The sequence below is a fragment of the Falco punctatus genome (genome assembly GCF_963210335.1).
Source record: "Falco punctatus genome assembly, chromosome: 4".
Lineage (NCBI taxonomy): Eukaryota > Metazoa > Chordata > Aves > Falconiformes > Falconidae > Falco > Falco punctatus.
The window spans coordinates 52,276,657-52,301,593 of NC_137583.1; the positions used below are offsets into that span (position 1 = coordinate 52,276,657).

Here is a 24,937-nt window from a genome sequence, read left to right on the forward strand (position 1 = left end):
AGTGATCATGCCTTTGGGGAGAAGAAGAAACTAAGTGACTTTTTCGGGTCCCCTTCTGCCCTCTATAGTTCTGCTGGCTGGCTAGCCAAGAGCATGGATTTATGGATGGATTTATACTCTCTTAAATCCCCAGCTCCAATAATGGGAATAAAAACAAAAGCTGTGGTTTTTTCTCCTTTGGAGGATATTGTGACAGTAATACCAGTTGTTTCCTGTTGTATTATGACACAAATTAGGCCGAGTGGAACTGCTAAAGTGTAAATGAAGATGGGCTTTGGTGCCTGCATTTGAAATGTAGTCAGTGAATCTCTGGATTATGCGTTATCGGGAATAAAATCTGGCTTGGTCCCTGCTGCTGCTTTGACCTCTGGGACAAAGATGCTGTAGCACAGCTGCCCACGTAGTCTGGGCTGTTACTGAAGTGCTCTGACCGCATGGATGAAGAGAGAGTCTCTTAAAACCAGGACTGCTCTTGCATACATGGATATTACATATTTTATCAACCTTGCCAGTGTCCAGTGGGAAATGAAACAGGAGGGAAAGGGTTGAGGGGACAGCGGGGTGGTGGCAGGGATGTGTTCTGGGACTATATCATGTGAAGTGCCTCCCGGAGGGGTCTGCAGTCCCCTTTGGCTTGTGTGTGTCATGGATTTGGGCGCTGGGATGCTCTGCTGTCCAAGCAAATGCACCTGACCTTTTGCTCACTGCAGAGAGGTCTGAGCACTTTTAGAGCCAAAGGCCACACATTTTATTCCCAGTGGCATGTGTCGGGGGCTTAGCTCGAGCCTGCACAGTGGGAGCTGCTGAGTCCCTCTGCAGACACCACGTGGCTGTTTGCTGCATGGAGAATTTCCCTTCACAGCTGTTGTCTGGGCCCTGCCGTTTGCTAGAAGGAGATAGCTGGTCCTGCCAGGCACTGAAGGGAAGCAGGCCTGGGGCTCGGGGCTCAGCACCCTGCTCTGCCTGCAGCTCACCAGGTATGGTTCCCAAAGGACAAACTCCGAGCTGTGACCGACAGCTTTCATCCCTCCCATCCCACGGTCTCTGTGACAGCAAGAAGATGCAACAGCCAGGTCTGAGGAGTGGATGGCGCAGGTTCAAAGTGCTATTTAGGGGTCTACATCGTTGGCAGGTGTGGTGGAAAGGGAGGGTAGGCAATCAGAGTTAGGAGGGCGAGCAGTCAGGTTTGGATCCCTAGGTACAGCAGCAGCTTGGGCAGGTTGGAGGGGTCAGCTGGGCATTTTTACATGGCTGGAGTCCCCTTGAACTGTTCTATCCTTCATGAATATTTGGGTTTAGAGTGGAATTTCCTTTAAGAAACCTTAGCTGTCTGAATATCAGCCATCTAAATCTAAGCCAGTCATCTGAAGGGGTAATAGATAGGGACAGGAAAACCCTAGATAGTCTTCCAAGGGAGACAAACCTCTTCCTGGAGATGCTTTTCTTCCCGTTTGCTGCAATTAGGGTCTGGAAAACTCCACTGCAAGCAAGCGGAAGAAGTTCAAACATCCCACCCCCCACCCCCCACCCCAAAAAGTTTGACCTAAGTGGCACTAACACAGCCCAAAGCACAGATGCAACCTCTTGTGGCTTGCTGAAGAAGCACATGCCACCCCAGTTTTATCCTTCAGGAAAGCCCGAGGCTTTTCCAGTCTAGTGTCAACTCACTTAGGTAGAAACAGAGCCGCCTACCTGAAGTATCCCAGGATAAGGACAGCAACTGTGAGGGATCCCAGAGAGATGGAGTATCCAACAGTATAAATCAAATAGAGGCGATCAAAGACCTCCTGCAGTACAAATGATGGAAAAAATAGCGTCACATTAGAACGCATCCTACTGCATCGTAACACAACCGTGGTAGCAGCACAGAGATTCAGGCTATCATACCTTCTGGGGGTGCACCCTGCTGGGGGTGGGGGTGGGGGGGCTTTGGCAATCACACTTGTTCTCATCTCTCTTACACAAGAGCAGCTTGGAAGGTGGTATTCATCTTTCCTAATGACTGGAGGGGGGTGAGTTTTGCAGCATTTTTATCCCAAAGGAACCCAAAGCGCTTTACAAACTCTCAGCCAAATCCAGAGATCACTTGGCAGCTTTTGCTTGAACAAAATGCCTACTGACCTGGGATTTTTGCTTGGAACTGTAAAATTTAGCTATAAGGCTATGCCATACCATTGCTGAATGACTGATGTCAAGGCTGGTGGAATGTCAACCCACCACAGAAAACATGGGGAGGATATACTTTGGCTGCGGGATATGAGAAAAAATCACCTGCATTTATCTTTCTTTTTTAAAATCAAAAGTAGCCTATGACTGGTTATCCACTCCAGATACTTTAGCTTGCCAAAGTCCCATTGGGAAAGGTCCTGTCACAGGAGAGCTCATAGCAATTAATTCTGTAGTAGGTTTTAGTTCTCTTAACCATCTATATTTTAGAGCTGGGCTTAGAAACACCTTTTTTTTTTTTTTTCCCACCATTAAATATTGAGATGTTTTTCTTCATCCAGTGCTGGGGGCATGCAGTTTAGCTCTGGGATTACTGAATGCCTGCCTGGAAAGGGTTAAAATGCCTGCCACCATCCTAGATGGTACTGCCTTTCATCGTCTGAAATCAGAAATAAACCCTGAAGAAATCAACCAATTCAGCATCTTTCTCCTCGCTCCCTTCTCTCCCGTCTCCCGCCTTTCCCTCACCCCACCCGCTGGGTTGCAATAACATTAGTAACGCTGGGCTCTGAATGACAGCTCTGATTTTGATTTGAGGCTAGAAACGCTGTCCTGGAATGCAAAACCTCAGCCCTATTACATCAGAATCCCCAGATATGTGAATGTTTCTTTGCGGTTTCCATTGGCAGAGTGGTGTGCTTGCCAATATTAATCTAGCGTGTGTGTATGTGCGTATTTATATATATCTCCCTATATATCTGTGGAGACAGCAGGCACTAAAAAGCAAATGTGAGCAGATTTGAGACTTTTTTTTTTTTGTGGGGAGAAGAAATCTCCTTCCTTTCAAAGCCTGGAGCACTTTTCCCATTACGGAGCTGGAATTCTCTTTGAACTGGAAAACATTTGCCTCCATGGTGAAAATAATAATAATAAAAAAAATAATTAAAAAAATCCTACTGCAAAAATCCTACTCCACGTTAAGGGTTCTTGGTAACTGGGCAGTTGCGAGGCGTTACTATGCCCAGCTGAACAAAAGCGTCCCTGAGCCCCATTCAGAAATTTAACCGGAAAGATCCACGTTCCCGTCAGACAACGCCACCGTTGTAGCAGCGATGGCCTTGGGAAGAGCCTGACGATTGGCTGGCAGGACGTTTTTGGAGGCTGTGGTTAATTCCTCTGATTAACCACAGGGCCTCTTTTTGAAAGGATGTTGAGTCAGAACTGCCAAGACATACACATGCATGCATGCGTGCACGCCGGTGTGCTGCCTTGCAGACATAGGTGCCACAAATCTTACCAGGGCCACAATGGACAGCCTTCAGGAAAGGTGATTTTTTGGATGGGGTGCTTAGATCCTTGGGGAAAGCCTCAGGAGCAAAAACGTTGAGGTTCTCCAAAAGGCTGCACAGGGCAGCCCTTGGGAGGGCAGCTCATGCTTGCTAGTTCCCAGGAGGGTTTGTCCTCAGGAATGGTGAGACCTGGATTTACCCAGGAGGGGAAAAAAAAAAAAAAAAAAAAAAAGCTTTAAAGGCAATTCCAGCTCTCACTCATCTCCTAGCACAAGGGAGGTCCCAGCTTGGTGGAAACCACAATGCTGAATCAGGAAAGGTCCTCCAGGTAACAAACCACTGAGTCATCTGCCAGCTGAAACAACCATCTCCATCGTCTGACAACCTTCTTTTTGGAGCTGAGACGGGTCGGAGTTTATATAATTCACAGGAGACCACAAAGGTCACACATGGCCAAGCCATGGGCACAACCTGGACCTCCATAGTCTCAAGACAGTGCACTACTCACTAGATAACCCTGCTGCAGCAGGAACTCTACATAACAATCCTTATAAATCCACCCTGAAGACAGACTAACCATCGCTGGTCATCCCCTGAGCTGCTGGAGGAGGCAACACAACCTGCAGAGATCTGGCCTTGCCACACCATGGCACACTGGTATAAAAAGTGTGTTACTTTAACCAGTGTCATTTAATTTGATGCCTTTACTGCTTCAACTGTTGATGACATGTGCACTGAAAAAAAGCTAAAGGAAAACCAGAAGGACAAAACAGCAATGTCTGTGGATCCAGGGGCTGGCATTAGCAACAAAATACAGTAAGTCACAATATAGTACCAAGATGAGGGATCATCAGTTTCAAAACTGGTGTCCTTGAAAGTTGCCCTCTGCCCACTCCATCCCATGCCCTGCTGGGATGAGAAATTGATGGGGAAGGTTTGGGATGGATCTGATCCCCCCCTTCTTCCCACCTCTTACAGATTTCTTGTGCCTCTTGCATCTGCCATCTCCCTAAGGAGTACTAACGTGTTCCCTTAGCCCTTGCCAACGGCCTGCAAAAGAATGCTCTGGAGATGTTCCCTGCACGTGGCTGAGGCAGTTGTAGTTGCTCTTGGACAGTGCTGGCCAGGATGAGGCCACCTGATATGGCTGAGCTGGTTTTGGGGTTGGTGAAATGACCTCCCATCAAGTGATGCACCAGGCATCCTCTCTAGGTCATGCTCGGTGGTGCTCTCAGGCACTGCACGGCCTCAGGGCACTTCCTTTCCCTCATCCTTTCTGGTCACCCACGGCAAAGCTCCACCAAACCACAGCCATCCAGTGTGTGCAGCCAGGTGAAACGATCTGTCCCCAGCCAGCTAGCGCACCTGATCCTGCCCTCCCACCTCGCTCCAGCCATAACTCAGGCTGACAACAGATCGAACCACAAACAGCGTAAGTACTATTTCAGATGTATTGCATGCTGCACCTGTAACAAGATCTCCCTTTCCCCCTCCCTCTTGGTTTGCTGGGAGACTTCCTCTCTGCTCCCCTCTGCATCTCAGCTTTCCACCAGCCTGACCTCAGGGTAGAAAATTCACGGCAGCCTGGTGGCTTTGGGAGAACAGGAAACCAAACCAGCGCTAGAGATAGCTTCTGCATGAACTCAGAGAGTGGATGGAAAAAACAAAATAAACAAAACCTAGCCACCATGGGCATCTATGGGCTGGATGTGCCCCCCTCCCATGAGGGTCCCTGCATTCCCTGCTCCCTGTGGTTTGGACGTCTTCCAGGTGTGTGACCCTCAGAGCACTTGGCTGCTACATTTTCATACTGTGCTCAGGGCTTAACCCGACTCCTAATTTGTCCACTTCCACCAGTGGGGAGATAATTTGCATTGATCTGAATCCAGAGGAAAGCTGCTTTCCTCTGCAGGACAGCACAGGGCTGCAGCAGAGCACCAGGCGGGGGGTCTGAGGCCCCATCCAAGGCGAAACCATGGCTGTGCTTTTACTCCTGCATTGCAGCAGGCTGTAGGACACTGTACAAAGAGTATTTCTGCTCCTTCAAATTCTAATATGGGTACATGGAGTCTGCCATACTGGACATGGTCCTCTGATTTAGATGTCTGTGGTGTGGGTAGCTTCATCAGAGCTGGCCACCTGAGGTCCCAGCAGCAGTAAGAAAGGGGTGCAACTCATCTGTTTTAATCACGGGGTGGTGATGAACCAGCCATCAGCTGCATTGACTGGGTGTCACAAGAGTGACACAAGGGTCCAGGGTGACTAGCTCAAACAGAGGTGTTTACATTTATATAGCAAGTCCCATTCTTGTCTCACATAAGAGGTCTTGCAACTTTTAGGACCCAGCTCAGTTGTCCTTCCATGTGTATCATGCTATTTTAGACACCCAAATGTCCTGTCTGGTTCCAAGCTGCTCTTACAGAAGGGCATGAGTTCCCTGTAGGTCCCATGTTGGATCTGTAATTCCCATGCACTTGTCTCATATACCCAAGGACATCTCATTTAACTCTGGGCATAAACATAACCCGTGTTTCAGCACCTGGATGAAACCTTCAGGGCTTTGGCATTCATGTGTCCTGTTTCCTTCCACTGCCACAGGGTGGATGTGGGTGACTGAGGCATGATGACTGGTGGCAAATGCCATTCTCAGTATCATTGCACTGTGCCCTGCATCCAGCTTTCTCCTTTCATCCTTTTTCTTTCCCCTTCTGCGAGACAATACTAAGACTCTGCAACATTTAGGTTGTGAAGCTGAAATGGATCCAGCAGCCTTTGGAGGGGCTGGCAAGCTATGCTGAAGGGTGGGATTAGCAGTATATGAGGATGGAAGTGTACGTAAGGGCTTTCCAGATCAAGTATCAGCAAGGTTTCTCAAAGCTGCTGATTCAGATGTTGCTAATGACATGTTTGAAATTAGCAGGGGAAGCAGCAAACTTCTGTGAATGATACACAATGCCAGAAAGCCTCTGTCACTAGCTGTAGTCACTGCTTTTTGGTCTTTTTTTTACAATAAAAGATGTGACTAAAAAAAAAAACCAAAAACTTAATGGCAGGGAGAAGGGATATTTTTCAAAAGGCACAAAGCACTCACTGATTTCCTAAGCCCAGGGGAAAACACTGAATGTTGAAAATGACTTTTTGCTGCAGAATTCTGTTCCCCTCATCTATAGAGGTTCCAGGCACTTCAGATCCTCACCATCTGGATGGCAACTGGGGTCGGCTCTCAGACCAAGACACCCCAATTGAGATGTGTCTTCGTGTGTGTTGAGTGTCTGTGTTCACATGATAGCCAAAAAGAGAGATCTTCAGACTCAGTTGGCTACACAGACGCATTAAGTGCTGTGTGAGATGCCTGAAAGTACCCGTGTGGACCCCAGGTGCTGTCCCAGGAGACCGTGGGTCTCATAGATACCTGCCAGCCTTGTGCTAATATTGTAGGTAGTTAATGCATCTCCAGTGGTGCCGGGTGCCTGAGTGTAGGCAAATAAATTGGACACCTTAACTGCAGTCAGCAAAGCTGGAGAGTTGTTCAGCTCTATAGAACAGTCTAACAAAAAAAAAGGAAAACAAAAAGGGTGGGAATACACCCATGTCTCAGAAACCAGCTGAACTTTTTGGGTGTCCATAGCTGTTTTCATGAAAGGTAGCACTTTTCCATGCCATGCCCAGTTTACCTGCAGTGTTCATAGCCACAGGACATCCAAAAGGCCACAGAAAAAATGTTCCTTGAATCTGCTGCTCACATTAATAGAAGGAAGTTCTCCAAATCCTATGCTACAACCACATGCTGAGACTGCCCCACAGCTGTGGGCTCTTGGCAGGCTACAAGTAAGGATGAGATCACCCTTGCCTTGCCAGCCTTCCTAAACTGTCCTTAAGCACCCACTATGGGCCAGCAAGGGTTAAATATGGAGTACAAGGGGACTATGCGCTGTGTTGTGAGAACCCTTGTGCTTTCAGGTGAAGTGCTACTACGCTGCTGTTATAAACCATCAGACTTTCCCAACAGACTTTAGGCATAAACCACTATCAGCAGCACCACACTAAAAGGTGCTATAGCATGTGCAGGAACCCACTAACCTATAGACTAACCTATAGGCATGACGGACTGTGTGTCAGGGTTGCCTGCAAGAATGAAGAACACATCTAAATGATGCAATTTTTTTTATTCCTACAAGCACTTTAAAACATCTGCCCATCTTCCATGGTGCAAATGCATGATGCTTTGATGGCATTTCATCTGTATAACATTGTATACACTGTGTAAACGTGTTTTGTGCCGTCAGTTAGAAATTAAACAAAGTTTTTCCCTTTTAAAAGGACCCCAGAGAGCTCCCAGAACAAAGGCCAAGCACAGAAGATCTTTGGTTTGAACAAGGGAGTTTAGATAAAGCAGCCCTGCAACATGCTGTGCCTTTCCCATTGTGTTTGGTATGTGATGGATCCTCGAGGCCTCTCTGATTTCCCTAGAAGCAGTAAAACCACCACGATATAAATAAGCAGTAGCGGATGAAGGCAGGATTGGCAGGCTGAGGTTGATCTTAGGACGGTCCATCTCACTAGGCTGGTGGTTTCCAAGCTGAGCTAACCTCCCAAGTTGCTGGCTTATATTCCCCTTCCCCATGATTTCAGTCGATGTTGATCACATTTACCCTGAAGCTCATCCTTGAAAACAGGATGGGTTTGACCTGATTTAAGAAAAAGATGTGTTTGGCATTAGGGTTGTTTTTGGGGAGATGGGAATGAAGGAAATTTCTGCTTATTGAGCAAAACATGCCATTACTCCTGCCAGTGTCTGAAGAGGTGACCAGAAATATGCCCATGCTGAAGGTGCTGCTGTTGGCTGGCTGTGCGGATGGGAAGGGGTCCATAGTCAAAGCACTATTATAGTTTTTGGAAAGATTGCCTAAAAAGCTGCCTACTAATGCCAGAGGCACATCAGGACTTGCCATGTGTGCTGTATTTTATTTAAAGATTGAGGAGCTCCAAGAATACAGATCTCCCTCACCGCTGTTTTTAAGGGCACCTAAGAAAGCTGTAAGGAGAATGGCCAACCTGGGCCAGACCAAGAGTCCTTTGAGTTCTGCTCCCTGTCTCCAACATGCCCAAGAAGAGAGGCTTAGGGAAGTGTGTAAGAACAAAACAAATACAAAATAAATAAGTAAATATATATATATAAATATATATAAAACTGCATCTATCACGTAGTGGTGATGCAGCAGTGCTGCATGCCCGCTCCCGATGCTCAGCAGCTTGGGGTTCAGTGATGAGAAACACGCGGCAGACAAATAAACAGCTGGTGTTTAACCACACCGCCTTCCTCAGAATGAACACCAGCCAACCCATTCCCCCTCCTTTCCTTGTCCTAATGCCTCTTTTTAAACACCGGATGGAAAATAGACCGCGCGGAGCTGCCTGGTCAGGGTGCTGGGGTGGGAAGCCACAGATCTCGCAGCTTCTCTGTTCAGAGGCAGGGATGCCTTCTGAAGATCCAGGGTGCAACTGGGATGATGGATGCCCATGCATGCCTCCTGGGGAAGGAGTGGGACAACAGGATTTTCCACCATCTCTGCTGCATTGGTGAAGGGTTTTCTTAAAAGCAGAATATGAGAGAATATATACAGACTGTGGTGCAGCAGTGGCTTTCAGCACTGCCTGAAGGCACGAAGAAAACTGTCTTCTCTTCCCATGACATGCTGCTAAGACATCTTTCCACAAAACTTCCTCCTGCCCCTTGCTAAACAGTTGTTTTCTACTGACCATGTCTGAGACACGGTTGTTCATGGCAAGATTAACGCTATCTGCAAGGTATTTGGGGAAACACGCTCCAATAGCCAGCTGCAGCCTACCTGCTCCCCTGGCTAAGGAGAGGGCATCAATCTTCAGGGCTGTCAATCTCCAGCGTCTTTCAGCAGTGCTAATTTCCCCTTAGAAAACAGCCCAAGAGCAATCGCTCACTGGGCAGTTACGAGCTGTTAATTCTCCCGGCTCTGATGGCTTTAGCATACTTTGCTAATTTCAGAAAGCGGTTTCCGTGCTGCTCTGTGTGAAATAATCCTATTTATATGGTTCAGGAAAAGGTAGCGAAAGTCACAAACTTTCTCTGGGGCCCTCTGTTTGCTGCTTTGGTCAATCATAATTATCCCATGGTGGCTAAAATCAGAAAACTATACACCTAAACAAACATACATGGACATATATGTGTATGCACGCATGGACATGGGTATTTATTTAGGTGTGTGTCTCTGTATATATAGCTATAGGCCTATTTCTAGAGATAGCAATGCAGCTATCTATATATAGATAGATAGATATAGCCACAGACAGACATTTTTTTCCTAATGCATAGTTTCTTAAAAGTTCCTCTGGTTCGATCTGCTCAGATGCTGTCCTACTTGGAGTCAGCCCACGACCTCCTTTCAAAATGTTGGTTAAATGCAGCTGTTACTGGTGACGCAAAGATGCTGTTCCCCGGGGGGGGGAACAATAATAGAAAACAATCTCTCTCTAAAGACGACTGTCTATCTTGCCAAATTCCCTGATTCTGACATCTCTTGACATATTTACTTCAAGAAAAAAACCAAAGGAAGGCTTATTAATACCAATACTTCAGAGCCATGCTTGGGTGTGAAAGACAAGAGGGCTTCCTCACTCCCTGAAAGTCATCACTGAACTGAGAAAAAAAAAAGGTCATTCCTTTCCTCTTTCATTTCCAGAGTGCTTTTCGTACCAGAAGGCCCAGGAGACCTGCACTGAATGTATATGCATTGCTTCACTTGTCACTAGAATGCAGCTACCTCTACGGTAAAACGGGGCAACTACATGGCAGCATGAGCATCCCTGTGAGCTGAGCCCAGGACACGACTGAGGAAAGCAACCTCTTGCAAATACAAGGTTAATAATAATAATAATAATAATGGTGATAAATAAATGAATAAATGAAATAGATGCTGTGGAAAAGCATTTGTTAATCACAGTACAATTCCAAAGCTGGGGGAAACTTCCATTTTTTCTAATGTTCTTTGCACTGGGTGGGCATCACTTAGGCTATACTGTGTTGTCCATTTAATCTAATGATGATGATGGTCTAATTTGTTTTACTATTAAATATCATTAGATTTGCCTCTGTGTAGCTAGAAAAGAAAGCTCATGGCAAAAGGTGGCTGAGCCTTGTGTACAGAACGAGGATGATAATATTGAGAGGGTTTATTGAAACAGATCACAAAGGGAGAGGTTATGAGGAACAGTAATTTTCCAAGCAAGAGCAGAGGCTTGGAATAAAAATGAAGTCTTCTGCATTGTGACACCTCAGTTAATGTCCCTTTGTTAGGAAGCACAGCCCAAGTCCCCTGTCTGTGCCGTGATCACCTCCATGCTTAGGGGACACAGACAAAGACAAGATACACGAAACGCAGGAGAACAGGCTTTGCTTTCAGCCCCTTTCACCAGCCTGGGGGTGGAACATCTCTATTTCTTCCTTGTGCTGGTAACAGATGGACATCTGTTCTCTTCTTTGTACCCTTTCTTCTCTTCTTTGTACCCTTTCCCTACTGATTGACTATGACCAAGTCCTAGCTGCCAGCACGGGAGGTTTGAAGGAAAGGACCTCCTTTCCTTAGGGGAAATACAGGAGACTTGCTCAGCTGAAGCAGGCTGCAGCAGGTGACTCCCCACCTCAGCACAGGGTGGAGACAGGTGGGACAGGGGGGACAATGACTTCAGAGAGGTCAAGAAGTTGTGCAACTCACTAAAGCTCTCAAGATTTACTTGAGAGTAAATCACTGCTCTGGTTTACTCAAGATGAGTATATCATTGTGAATAAATGACGCTCCATGACTCCAACACCTACTCCAGAAACTTCCCATGAACCTCTGGGGCTAAAATAGCTCTTTCCACTGTATGGACTGGGAAAAGATGAGTCCCACCAAACTTTTTCTAAAAGTAAGCATCGTCCAGCACCAAGACAACATGCTTTGCTACGAAGTAGCTGGAGCTGTACATCGTGTATACTATTTTGTCTGTTCCTTGACTGTATGATATAATGCATTCAGATGCTCAAATAACATCTTTTCTCACTAAACAACTTCATTCATATGTTGCTTCACCGTTGAGAGAAAAAAAAAACCAAACCCAAACCAAAACAAAAAAAATTGTGCTGTGGCTGGATTTAAAATTAAGAACATTCTCCCAAAGGGACTGTGTATCATCCTCAAGCCTGCTCCCCACCGTGAAGCTTGTGGTTAGATCTTTATCTCGAACTGTCTGAAAAAAACCTTTGCTGCAAATGATCAGTCCCTAACGCTATACCCCCTATCCAAGGAGGACATCTTCCAAGTGCCACTGAGAAACCAGAGGTTTCTGCTAAATTCTTTGCAAATTACAGAAACAGAGCAGCAACCGCGCGTGGGTGGAAATGTCTTTCTCTGCGAAACAAGAAGGTCACATCCTCTCAGGTGACTCTGCTGACAGCATTGCTGTCACGTTAGGATGGAATTGCTTCTCTGATGCACTTGGCTTGGGAGACACCAGAAACGCTACAGAGCTCCAGCTGGGCTCAGACCCAGACAGAGAAGTAGGGAATTCCTGCCAGCTACTATTTTGACAGTCACCTGAATTCGTATAAAAAAAAAGGCCATAGATCTGATGTATTGATAAAACTTTCTTTTCTTCCTTTCTTTTCTTTTTCCCAGGAGCATACCAACGTGCTGTGAATCCCTCTTCTAACTTTGGACTGCTGTCCCTGTTTCAAAATTGTAACTACACCAGAACTAGTTCAAGGTCTGTTCTTACATGTTAATTTGCTTCAGCGAAGGACATTGCCCGCCCCCCGCCCCATCTCCAAGGAACAGACCACATAAAATCTCTGATGCTTAATTTATACCTCTCAAGCAAGAGGTTCTCTGTTAATCAGCTACAGAAGTAGCGTTGCTACTGGTTTGATTCACACATCTTTTAGCTCTGTGTATGTACAACCCCTAGCACTGAGAAGTGCATAAACATTGGAGTTATTGGTCACAGTGTGGTAGCAAAACTATTGCCTGGTGGGGAAAAGAGAGTCTCAGTGGCATGGAACAACCTCCCACCAATTCTTTGTGTCGCTCAGCCCGTTTCAGTTTTCCCCCAAGATCTCTTTACAAATGGGATCATGGCAGCTGGAGGAACCATTTCTGGCTTTGAGGACAATTTCAAATTCAAGTAATTCCCCATCAAAACAAAAATGTGGCTTTGGCAAGCTTGGACATAGTTTCCAAGAGGAGGCGGCAAACTAGAGCTCATCAAGGGTTTTACATGAGACAGTGCTCCTTAGGTTAGCCCTGGATGAGGCCAGCACTTCATGCTCCATGCACAAATGCAACTGCCTACCCTTTCCCTCGTTTCGTTGGTGAGGAACTTGGCACATTCGCTGTAGTTTGCCCAGGTGCGGTTGTTGCCTGGGACCAGCTCCCAGCTCCCGTTCAGGTCACACCGACGATAAGCATGGCCTGTGGGAGAGAAACGAGAGACAGAGTAAATGGGACTAGACCTGGCAGAACAGGAGAAACTTCTTCCAAGGGTGGATCCAATCAACCCTGCTGCCTCCTGCCTGCTCTGAAGCTCAGCTGCAAGAACAGTTTCCATCTGCTTAACAACTTTATCAGTTTTCTAATTGAGAAACACCAGAGAGCTTATAACAAGTTGCCCTTAGTTTAGGTTAAGATGTTGGGTCTACAAGCCAAGGAGACAAGCTTTGAAAAATTCCAGACAGAACCATCCTCACAGTTACAGGTCTCTCTGTGAAAATAAATAGTGATCTATATTATACTACTTTTATGCTCTTCAGTGCATCTCAAGGTAGATTTTTCTATGGCTACCTTCTTCATGGTGATGGAGCAAGAGAGGGCAAGGTTTCATTTTGAGATTCAACCAGCAGATGAAAACATCCATGTTCAGATGCCTGTGGGAGGCACCATTGCATGAGCTGTGTGTAAGAAGTCCCATTACAGATGACAGGGATGAGACCAGTCAACAGATCTACCTGTCCTGGGACTACAGAGAGAGAACATTGAGAGACCTCTGAATCTAAGGGTCTTCATCTGACTCCCACCCTAGCTGACTTAACCAGTGGACATCAGTGAGGTGGGCAATCTGTGCCCTGTTGGGTTATGGAGTAAAAAGGGATGGATTGCCTGTTCCTCCTGGACTCTAATGTGACGTGCATGTGCAGGGGTCTCTGCAAGAGGGCATCAGCTGGGGGTTAAGCTGGCTCAACTCACAGTCCCTTACAGAGAAGTCCAGATAGGCTATGTGCAACCAGGGTGCACTGGAATATCATTACTTGTGTTCTGCAAACAGCATCAGTGTTCTGCTGAGAACACACAGTCTTAATTCTCTATTTTTTCAGTCTTTGGGTGTACAGCTTTGCCTGAGAGAAGAGAATGCTTTAGCTTTGAAAATGCACTGAGGAGCGAGTGTACTTCAATTGCTTCTAAAAACATGCACAGACTTCGCGGCACCACAAGCAAGCCAAGAAATGTGCTGCCTGAGGGAAAGGGAGATAGGGAGGAATTCACAAGTGCTGGTTACCAGCGCTGTTCTCAGATACCCACTGTAGGGGTCTGGGCAGAGATCGGGGCTAGAATTAACAAACTCGTGAAGTGAGGAATATAAATTGGAAGAATATCTTGTGGGTTTCTATTGCTACGCAGTTTGTGGCTTCAAACAATTACAGGTTGGTAATGCTGCAGGACTGCCCAGCTGTAAGCAGGTAATCAGTCCGTATTTTGCCCCATTACAGTCTGAGTGGGGCAGGTGGGAAATCTGTCATTTTTTCAGTTAAAACAGAGCTTTTCTTTCAGCATAGAAGAACAAAAAGGCTGTTTGCTTCCTTTTCCCTGGCTTTACTGCTGCTTGGAAGGGAGTCACTGTGTGACAAAAAAGGGATGTTAAAGAGGATTTCTAATTTCTGACTCACAGAACTCCTCTTGCTGCATCTTACCAGGCTCTGCTGACACGGAGGACAACACCTACCTTTGTGATTGAAGTCATAGATGTACTCAGGACATGGCATAGCCACCACTTTGCCTGGCACACCCTCAGGCCAGCAGACAATGCCATCCCACTCAGGAAGACAAAAGCCATCTGTGGAAGAGACACAAAGACGAAGAGAAGTCACTGGACCTGCAGAGGAGACACCGATGCCTCACTGTTCAGAGAGGGCTCTCCATGAAAAAGCCAACAACACTGTCACACAACATTTGAGAAAGCTTTCAGGCACCATCACAATTTTCTTCTAAGTGTTTAGTTCCTGAAGGTGCCACTTCTCCCAAGTTTTGTTTCAGAAGAACGTGTCAGATGCAGGATGAGAGCTGGGCGCTCCCTGAGAGGGGTCAGTGCTTCTGGAAAGTTGCTCTCCCTTGTGGGCTGGGAGAAATGAAAATGGGGCAGGAAAGCAGAGTGGAGAACAGGAGGACCTGAGCCCTCAGGACTCTGTAGGCTGAGGCTGACGGGCAACCTGGAGATGCCCAAGGGAGCTTGGCTGGGTATAACCTTGACAGGGCAGCACAGATTTGAGCCTAGGCTACCAAGGAGCGAGCTTGTGCTGTGGCTACGTCATTGTGAGGCTCAGAGTTACCAGTTCAGGCTTCACTGCAAGATACTCATGCCCACAGAGTAGATTTGCTGTGATTTAATGCCTACGAACCATTAATTCAAATTCAGCTGCAATTTTAACTCATTATACATCAGCCAGTCCTATGCTATACTGTGATGCTTTGCTGCTTTTTTTTTTGGTGGAATTTCGGTGCGCTTTTAAGTAACACTGAGAACTGGTGAGAATCTTTAGAGATATATCTGTGGCAATGTTTCTAACTGTAAATAGAGAATATTTCATTATCTTGCTTTGTAAGGAGTAAAATGATGGCATTTCTCTTTCCTAAATATTTGCATCCTTTCCCATTTGACATCCTTTTCGCCTATGACTTCACTGGTCCCAGCTTCCCATTTCCCTGTGATTTGATCTGGAGCCATGCCCCTGCTAATTGCCAGGGCACGCACACTGACTGACCAGTCACCTGCTGCCAAGCACCATGTATATAATGGTTGAGTTTTCCTAGCTTTCCTCAGCACTTACTATTTTTGATTTCTGCCCTTCTCTCAGTCACAGGTTTTCAGAAAACGAGCAGAAAGAGAATGGGCAGGTGGAGGAGTCACATGAGCTCCGTCGCCTTGGGAATGCAAATATCCGGGGAACAGTTTATCTCTGTTATACCACTTTGCTAGGCTCACTGCTACTTCCCAAACTTTTTGAGAAGGGAGTGGTGGGGTAGTTGTTACAGAATTTTTCTTTAAATCACCTCTGTTCTCCCTTTCTGTTCATTGAAGAAAGCTAAAATAGCCTTGAAGGAGAAATCCTGCCTCCCCCATACACAGAGCTCCCACTTCCCTCTGTTATTTATCAGCAGATAGCTCTGGCTTCTGTGCTTAGCTTAAGGAAAACCAGAGATGCAAACCAAGAAAGAAGTCCTTTCCCACATTTTATGCCTGCCTTTTGCCCCTAAACTTTCTTCAGAAAACTAGTAAGTATATAAGTATATATTTAAAGTTCTTTAATTGTAATTTTGCAACTCTCCAGAACTGGAGAAGTAATTAAGCAGGTCTTCTATTGACCCGTAATTATGAGAAGCTTTGGTTCTCTCTTTGCGAATGAAGGTACCAGCCGATCATTCAAGGGCTCCAGCATCACGTCCTACATGAGCATGTAGGCTAAGAAGGTCATCAAGCAGCTCTGCAGCCTGCACGGTTTGCCACCGGGCTCTGAGGCAGCCGGGGTACCAGTGATGGAGGCAGACTGCCCTGGGAGATGGGCTGCCCACCCTCCTGGCAGCCTCACCTTCCTCATCATCTGTTCGTTAAGTCTGTGGAGGACAAAGTCAAAATTTATCCATACTTAGAAGGGCTGAGGAATCCTCCAGGCTTCTTATAAGCTCTGGGAACTGACCTCATTATCAACACTACGTTAAAAAGAGCGAAGTCAAACCCTGTTCCCCAACACTTACATCCTCTCAGTTTATCAGCCACCCATTTCTGCAGCTTTTGATCCATAAGCTCCCAGTCCTACGTGGGAGCAAGCTCTCATTCAGACATGGATGTTCAACATGGGCTGCATTTCCCATCCCTGGGGAAGGACTGTGCGCCCAGACCTAACCTGATGCTTGCCTACGCCTTTGAGTTGGGCTGTGTTAATTGGTTAAAATCCAGCTGCAGTAGAGTATTTGAAGTGAAAAGGAAGAATGAGTGAATCTGTCCCACTTCACCTTCAGAGCAGTGTCTGCCCACCATACCGATGGCAGCCCGTGTTTATTAACAGCATATAAAGTGTCTGACAGAGAGGACTTACATGTGAATCGAAATAAAACAGAACAGCCTGCTCTTATCTGCAAAAGAGCTCCACTAGCAAAGAAATGGTAAACACGGCCAAGATCTCAGCATGTTTCATTAGTATCAAAGCTAGTTCCTTAGCAATCTTTCAACCAAACAAGAATTGAACCTTTAGAATGAATGTACTTTCACAAGATTAAATAAGAACCCAGGATTGCTTTAAAGACCTGGGATTGCCTTAAGGGCTGGGATGGTGCCCTCCAGGGTCGGAGCTCACAGTGATCAATTCAGTTTGCTGGTATTTAAGGACATGAAAAACAACAGGAAAAGTCATCCCCTAACAGCTGATTTCTTATCTTTAATTCAGTGCTGATGAAAAGGACCAGACTAATCCCTGCCTATCTCCTGAAGCACTAACCGGGAGTGAGGGCAGAGGAACTAGAGTTCCTCAGCATCAATGTGACGAAGAGGAGAAGGAAGTTTATTGCATTTTTCTCTGCTTCCAGTCACATTAGAGGAAGAATAATACTACTTTTCTTATTCATGAACACAGGGAAAGCCCTTCCCTTTGGCTCATTATGTTGCAGGATTACTTACGCTGTGAAAAACAGTTTATTTATTTTTCAGTTCTCTGAAACCACAACAAAGGATCAAAAGAAAATGGGAGGGGAAAAAAAAGTCCCCCACAAAATTTGGATTAGGACAAAATGTTATTGTCTCTGAGGTTTCTTTCCAGACAAAAAAGTAAATAAAGATTTCATTTAGTCCTCAAAGTGGTCTTAAAATAAAACCAATTCTTTTTACAAAATAAATAAATTTGGGTAAGCTTTGGGTAAGCTGTGAAGAAACAACATTGGGGAGGAAAAAATTCATCCAAATGTCAATGCTGGGAGAAAAACCTTCCACTTTTCTAAGAGCTTCAGAATGACTTGCAAAGGTCATCCTTCACTTGTAAGTAGTTTCATTTAGTATCATGCTGCAATATTTGTCCAGAAAATATTAATGTGGAAATTTATCTGGTGGGTACACCCTCCTCATGCTGTAAACACACACAGACACACATTTGCAATGGGCTCATTCAAAAGGGAACCGACGGTTTCTGGATAACAGGCTATGCCATTAGTTCTTTTGGGGTATTTTGATCCCCACAATCCTCCCAAAAAGCAGAGGGTTGAAGGCTCTATGCAGGAAACAGTGGAAACTGGTGTCAGGACACCTCTGGACTGCTGCTTTATCATGTGGACAATTTTTGGAGCCATCAGCTGCCCCAGAAATTAGAAAAAATAAGATCATCTTTGCTGCCTCTCATTGCATCTGAAATCTTTCCATGCCTCTGTGCATTGACCTGTAGAATTGATTCATTAAAGCTGTTAAGGATCTGTTGGGACTCGATCTTCAGAAAGCATCTGAGTCCCCAAGAAAAGACACAAATGAATCCGTCATAGTTACCATGGACCCTTACAACACAGAGAAACCTCTTTAACCTCCTCCCCACCTCTACAGCATCCCCTGTCTCTCCCCTCTCAATGCTTGGAAAACCCATTTCATCCAAATCTCAGTCATCCTTTCCCCCCTGCCAGTTTTGTGGTGGCTGATGATCAGCAGAGGGAAGGGCAGGTGACCATTGGCAGCTGTCACCTGGCTGGCTGGGCAGCCAGCTGGCACGAGCACAGCTTACAGTTAGGCACATCATGTCTGTTCCTTGCCAGTCCAGGTAGCCGTGGGGGCAAGCGGAGGCGAGCTGGTTTGGGAAGAGGACTGCAGTTATTAGTTTGCGGTAGGGGAAGGCTGGGGGGGGACACCCGCATGTTGAGCCAGGTGCCTCTGGACCTCCTGGTTTCAGAACAAATGGAGAAGTTCCTACATTGACTGAAACTCTTGGAAAACATTTTTCAAATGGAAATATTGACTGATGTCAGGACCAGCCACACTTTGTGACTGTTGGATCCACATTCCTGGTTTTTAATGCAGCCAAAAGCTGTTTCTCCCCTCTGTGTCCCAGAGAAGAGCCCCACCATCCTTCTCTCACTCCTATCTTTGGTACCTCCATTCCTTCCATCTAAGAAGGCAAACCACTGGCCTTCTGATAGAACAGGGGCGAATGGTTTTAAACTAAAAGAGAGGAGATTCAGGTTAGTTATAAGGGAGAAATTTTTTTACTGGGAAGGTGGTGAGACACAGGCACAGGTAGCCCAGGGTGGTGGTAGATCCCCCATCCCTGGAAATGTTCAAGGCCAGATTGGATGGGGCTCTGAGCAGCCTGATTGAGTTGTTGTCCCCCTTCATTGCAGGGGGGTTGCACTATACGACCTTTAAAAGTCCCTTCCAACCAAAACTACTCTGATTCCCCACATTCCTTCCTTTCTCGCTCACTCCACCCGCCGTATCCTCTGGTCTGCACAGCCATGTGGCACCTCTGCCATTAATTTCACCAGCTTGAGACCACTGATGTGATACCCAGGACCAAATACTGCACCTTCTGCCTCCAACTTTCTCCTATTTTACTCACTGTAGAGGTCACTTAACAGAACAGCTGAGCTGATGATAAAATGGGGAGGGAAAATACCATATATTCCATTGGTATTGTGCTGGAATCCAAACAAGACTTTTCTTCTTGTTTGTTTTCCCAAATATTTCCTCTAAACGTTTTTTTCTTGGTTTATAAAAACATTAACAGTACTAACAACTTGGCTTCTCTCTGTTGTTTTCCTTTTCTCCTGGTCACTTCTCAAAAAAGAGATCCACACTGAATTACAAGAAGAAATCTGAAAAATGGTGAGGAGTTTCAGGAAATCAATAAAAAATCCACAAGCTGACAATTTTTCTGATGGCTATATTTTAAAATAAAAAATAAAATCCATTTTTTCAACCTTTTTTAGAAGCTGTCATTAGAAAAAAAAAATCTACCACCCGTAAGTAGTGTGCTTTTGACATGCTAAAAATAAGCCAGTCTCTCCTGAGACACTGTTAACAATATTTAGAAGCAGAGATAATCAGAAAGGATCCAGTTTGTTCTAAATGCTGATTGAAAAGCTCTTGAAAAATTTCTTTTTTTGGTGAAAAATAGTTTGAGAGTTCAAATATGCTGTTTGGATTAGTACAGGTGGGTAGGTTTGGGACATGAAGCCGCATCTTCCAAGTGATTGGGGAACGCAAACCATCTATTTCCTTGGAAGGAACAGGATCTGCTGAAGATGTAAGTCAAAAGGAATTCATAAACTCTTAAGAAAACAAGTAAATCTCATACATATCCCACATGCAAATTGTTCTGGGTGTGTATCGGTCGTTCAGGCAGTGCTGAATGGAGGACACCACTTCTCTCTCAGGCATGTACGTATGGGGGTGAAACTGCTCCAGATTCAGAGCTGTAGGTAGCTCTCATAGATGGAGACAGGGAAGGCGGGAATTGCACTGGAGCTTCTCATGTTTACAGGACATGGCCAACCACTGCAGTCCTATAGACATTAGTCCTGCAGGACATGAGTAGCTGAAAGTAAGGCAAGACCTTTTTCTTCTCCAGAGACTCTGCAGGTGCCTCATCTTGGTGAATCCCTTTCTGTCTCCCTAGTTTGATAGGACTTCAGGGAGACAGGCCACAGTACCTGTGGAGAAAGTGCAGACCAGTGGCCACCACACTCCCTGACTACAAACCTAACACAGGCAGGGAAGTGAGGTTGGCAAAAGCCACCTGCTGAGGCAGGAACTGAAGCTTTGTCTTCTAAGACTTATTGTGCTTCTTCATCCCATAGTAGTTTGCCAGAAGAGGCTTCACAGGTCCTGAGATGTCCTTGCTGCTGGTCAAACAAGACAACCGCTTTAAGGAAAAGCTCCTAAGTCCCTTTGTTGAAAAGGAACAGAAAGAAAAAATCTTCCAGCAATAGGGAAGGACTGGGAGGGTGGGAAGATTTCATTTGTGGCCCCAGAGGAGAATGAAATGCTTGGTCTGCTTAATCCAAGAAGAGAGAAGGAGAAGAAAGATTTTTCCCCTGTTGGCAAGCAGTATGAATGGAGATGAGCTACAAAAATGGAAAATGACGCAAAAACCCCCCAGGGGTAAACTGTCAGTGAAGAAAGCTTATAGTATAAATTAAGAGAGAGCTTCTACTCTTTAGATGCATCATGTTGGGGATGAGGTCAGTAATTCCATTGTCCCTGAGTGATTTGAAGATAGTATTATTAGAGTAAATAGAGGCTGTGACATTATGGGGCTAGGAGGAGGGCATCATGTCACTCACAGCTTCCTCTGCATGTAACACCAAGCTCTGTGGCCATCCTTGTGCTGGGACAGGTCGGTGCATCTTCGTCCTACTTCAGTACCCTGTATGCTGCTGTCTCATATCAGCAGAGTCGCTTGGGCTTCCCAAAGACACCTCAGATTTCCAGCTGGCCTGGCTCCCTACCTCCACTCCAGGTCTCAGGAACCACCTTACTTATGCTGGAGGCAATCACTTTCAAGGACAAGAGAAATTCTGAAACATTCCAGATTACTCCTTCCCTCCTTGCTAGGTACAGAGATGCCAACACAGCTCCTGTATGTACTGGTGCTCTCATCTCTTGGTCTTGAGGTGCCCAGCTCATCACTTCCTCAAGCCAAGCCAAGCCAAGCCAAGCCACAGCACAGCTCAGACCCTCTCTTTCCACTGCTACATCCCTGCACCAGTAAGGGTCACCTCCTCTAGTTTCTCCGTGCATTCCCGACAAGGCTGTTTTGTACTTCTCAGCCCATCAATCCAGTTCACGTGAGTCCCCAGCTTCAGCTGAAGGCAGCCCCAAGGGTTCAGGCAACAAAGCCCTCCGTGCAGTACAGACCTCAGCCTCAGGGAAATGTGCTGGGAGAGATGATGCTGAACACTACTTTCACCCACTGCCTTCCCAGGGCTGTGCTGGGGCAGGGACTTGGGTCACCAGCAGAGAGTTCCTCCTCATCCAGCTCTGCAGAGGACGCACCACCACCACCATGAAATAAGCACTTTGAGAAGATGAAGTACGTGGAAACATGTCAGTTCACCATCTAACCAGAAGTTAATGACATGTTCCTCTAATATCAATCACAATAAGGCAGGTATATACCTGCCAGCTAGAAGTCAGAAAATCTGATTTACTTCTCTGCATCTGCATGCTGTTTTATCACAGATCATCTTTTCCCATCTTCTAAGGCTAGACTGCAAAATCCTCCAGGCAGGGTGTGTGTGTCGGTGCCTAAAGGTTACTGTTATAGTGCACCCATTCATCTCACCGCTGCTTGGATTGTCATGAATACTCCTTTACAGTAGTACTGTACTACAGAGTAGTTATAGTAGCACAGATCACTGTAGTTTTAGAACAGATGTGCCTTGCAGCTCGCCTTAGCCCTTGAGGGTTGAAATCTCAGGGCATGGCCATTGTAGTCATTATCACAAGCCAATATGGGATGCTCAGGATGGAGTGCACACACTCTTTGATGCCATTGCTGCAGGACTTGCCTTTTGCAGGCAGAAAGGCCAGTCACAGAGCACTTTGGGAAAGGGCTGTGTCACATGCATCTCTCATTTTGTTCTTTCTTTGTTTCTGCTTGCCCGCCTGAGCCTAGTCAGAAATCCCAGCACACTCCAGGTTGCTTCAGAGGAAGAGAGAGGAAGGGAAAGGCATATTTGGGCCATGCCTGCTCACTGCTTAGACTGTCTCCACAGGGTGCAATGAGGGCTATTCTCTCCTGCCTGCTACTTTTCCCTTGTCTCCTCTCTCCTTTCCTTCCCCCCCAGCCTCAATCCCAATTTCTGTGCAAGTGGTACATGCATGTGGAGAACACATTAAAACCATCTGCAAGGGTGCTTGGCAGCTGGGTAAATGCAAACATGGTCTCGAGGTGTTTATCTAGGGGTATGGAATATAAATCTGCCCAACTTACTCTGGCACTGTGCAAGGCACCAGGGAAACCACATTTGGAATACGGTGTGCAATTGTGGTCACTCTATTACGGGAAGGACATTTGGTGGATTGGAAACAGGCAGGGAGGAGCAACCGAAAAAATGACCCAGCATTTTGGGACAGGGGAGGGAGAAAGGGAAACTTGGAGGGCCAGTGCCTCTGTACAGGGGTGTTTGGTGTTGTGGATGAGTTTCAAGCTCAGTTGTTACAGCATGTGTGTATGAATGCTTGCATATGCATATGTGTAGATCTATAGGTGGGTATGCCTGTAGGAAGGGCTGCATATTGTTGACCTGCATTGTGCAATACAGGGGGAGCATGTGTCTGTTTTGGGGAAAGATGCTCTGCACGCATCCAAGTGTGTTTGCATGTGTAGCTGGGGGACACAGGGCTGCAGTGTCTCTCAACGGAGTCGTGCGCAGTGTGTCCTGTGCCAGTGCATGCATCTCTAAACATCTGTGTGTGTTTATGGGTACCATGGGATGGCCAGCATGAGGGGAGGGTGAGGAGAGGGGGTGGATGGATGTAGGTTCTACCTGTTACTACTCAGAGACCCTTGCTGGTCTGCACAGTGGTGTTTAGTGGGCAAAACACCGCTTGCGTGCTCAGCCCTGGAGGAACTGGACTTTGGAAGGGAAAGATGCATGGGCCAGGGTCTGTTTCAAGTCATAATGTGTCTTTACTCACCTCAAGGCAGAATGGGGAAGTCCCAAGGTTATGACTGCTACCAGATAATAGCTAGCACGACACAGCTCCAGAGAGCTGCCTACCCTGACATCACTAGCCCATTTCACATGCTTCTTGTCCACTCACTGAGTTCACAACATGGAAGAAGAAATATCACCTTCAGTCACCCATCCAATAAGACCTGACCTGCCACTACTGGCCTGGCTCAGCCCAGGCATCCTTCTTTCCTCATTTGAGTACATCTAGTCCTTCCAAACCTCTCCAGATCTCCCTCTGAGAGGGTATAGTGTTGGTCATATCAATCACTACAATGAGCATAGAAATAAGGTTCATAATTAGTATTTCAGTTTAGACATCCCATGTACTGTTTTTCACCCTTTCTCCGTGTTACTTTATCTAACACATGGGCCATTTACACCTCCCAGAACTCCTGAGACCTATCCCTCCTGTGCATTTCCAGACCCATACAGCTGCTCAGCACACACTTCTCAACAGGGTTGGAAGCCTTTAGCCCATAACTTTTGCAGGTAGAGGCCAGCCGTTGGTATTTCCTATCTCTTGCTAGCTCTAATTCAGGCACAACTAGCGAGTAGCCATCTGTGAACTGCTGCAAGCCCTCACTGGTCATCACAATCTGCTGACCTGAAAGGCAGCTGTGGTAGATGGCTTTGGGCAGGAGATGATGTCTCTTTGTAGGGTTTCAGTGCTCTCTAGACGCATACCAGAACCACAGATGCAATGAGAAACCCCAGGCTTTACCAAGACTCACTGATTGCAACAGACCATAGCCCATTTCCAGGACCTTCAGGTCCAGCACGGCTCTTATCCATGATCTGAACTCCCCCTCATGCACGCCCCAGAACAGCATTGTCTGTGGTGCCATCTTGAAAGTTCCCCTGGTCCATACTGGTCCCCAGATGATGTGCACTTATGCACCCAGACCAAAACTGTACTGGGAGCATGCTAACAAGGGACAGTTTGCATGTTTGCAAGACAGTATTTAAGCCAATGTTCTGTCCCTGCATCACTGAGTCACAAGGACTGAACACAGAACTAAGGAGAAGAGAGAAAGGGCAGGAGAAGATATGAATTATTGATGTGGTTAGGGCAAGTCCTGAGTGCCTTGGATGCCTTTGTCTCCCTTAACATCTAAGGCACTTGAGGCTACTCTCAGCCGCTGAGGAGACCCTGGCAGGCTGGATGACCAGAAGATGATGCCTGAGCCTCTGGAGAGAAAAGCAGGAGCAGATCCTGGGCTTGGGTATAGGTCCTTCAGGGACAATGGAGTCGTAAACTTGGATGCAGAACCCACACAGCTTAGGTAAATATACACAGCTTCTCAGCTAAAAATAACCTGCTTCCCTAGCAAATAGGTTTATTTATTAAAAAAACAAGTCATTTTGAGGCAAGCTGCAACACCTAGGACTCTGAGAAAGGATTGCTGATGGCCTTTGTTAATAACAGGTTTGTATATAAAAAAAAAAACTCCCTTCCCCCACAAAATGTCCCATCTCCTTTTCCAAACCAGGGAA

General features: G+C 46.2%; 1 protein-coding gene across 5 annotated transcripts in view; it reads right to left on the minus strand.

The window, feature by feature from the left end:
• PTH1R (parathyroid hormone 1 receptor) overlaps nucleotides 1–24,937 on the minus strand; it is a 122,891-nt gene that overhangs the window by 36,069 nt on the left and 61,885 nt on the right. For 3 of the 5 annotated variants that reach the window (XM_080383194.1, XM_080383195.1, XM_080383193.1), the window contains 3 exons: nucleotides 14,463–14,573; nucleotides 12,819–12,937; nucleotides 1,693–1,787 (listed from right to left, as the gene is read on the minus strand). In XM_080383194.1, coding sequence (XP_080239320.1) covers nucleotides 1,693–1,787; nucleotides 12,819–12,937; nucleotides 14,463–14,502 — 254 coding nt within the window. In that variant the 5' untranslated portion in view covers nucleotides 14,503–14,573. Of the gene's footprint in view, nucleotides 1–1,692; nucleotides 1,788–12,818; nucleotides 24,177–24,937 lie in introns of those variants that run through there. The other 2 variants (XM_080383192.1, XM_080383191.1) reach the window with 2 other exon arrangements.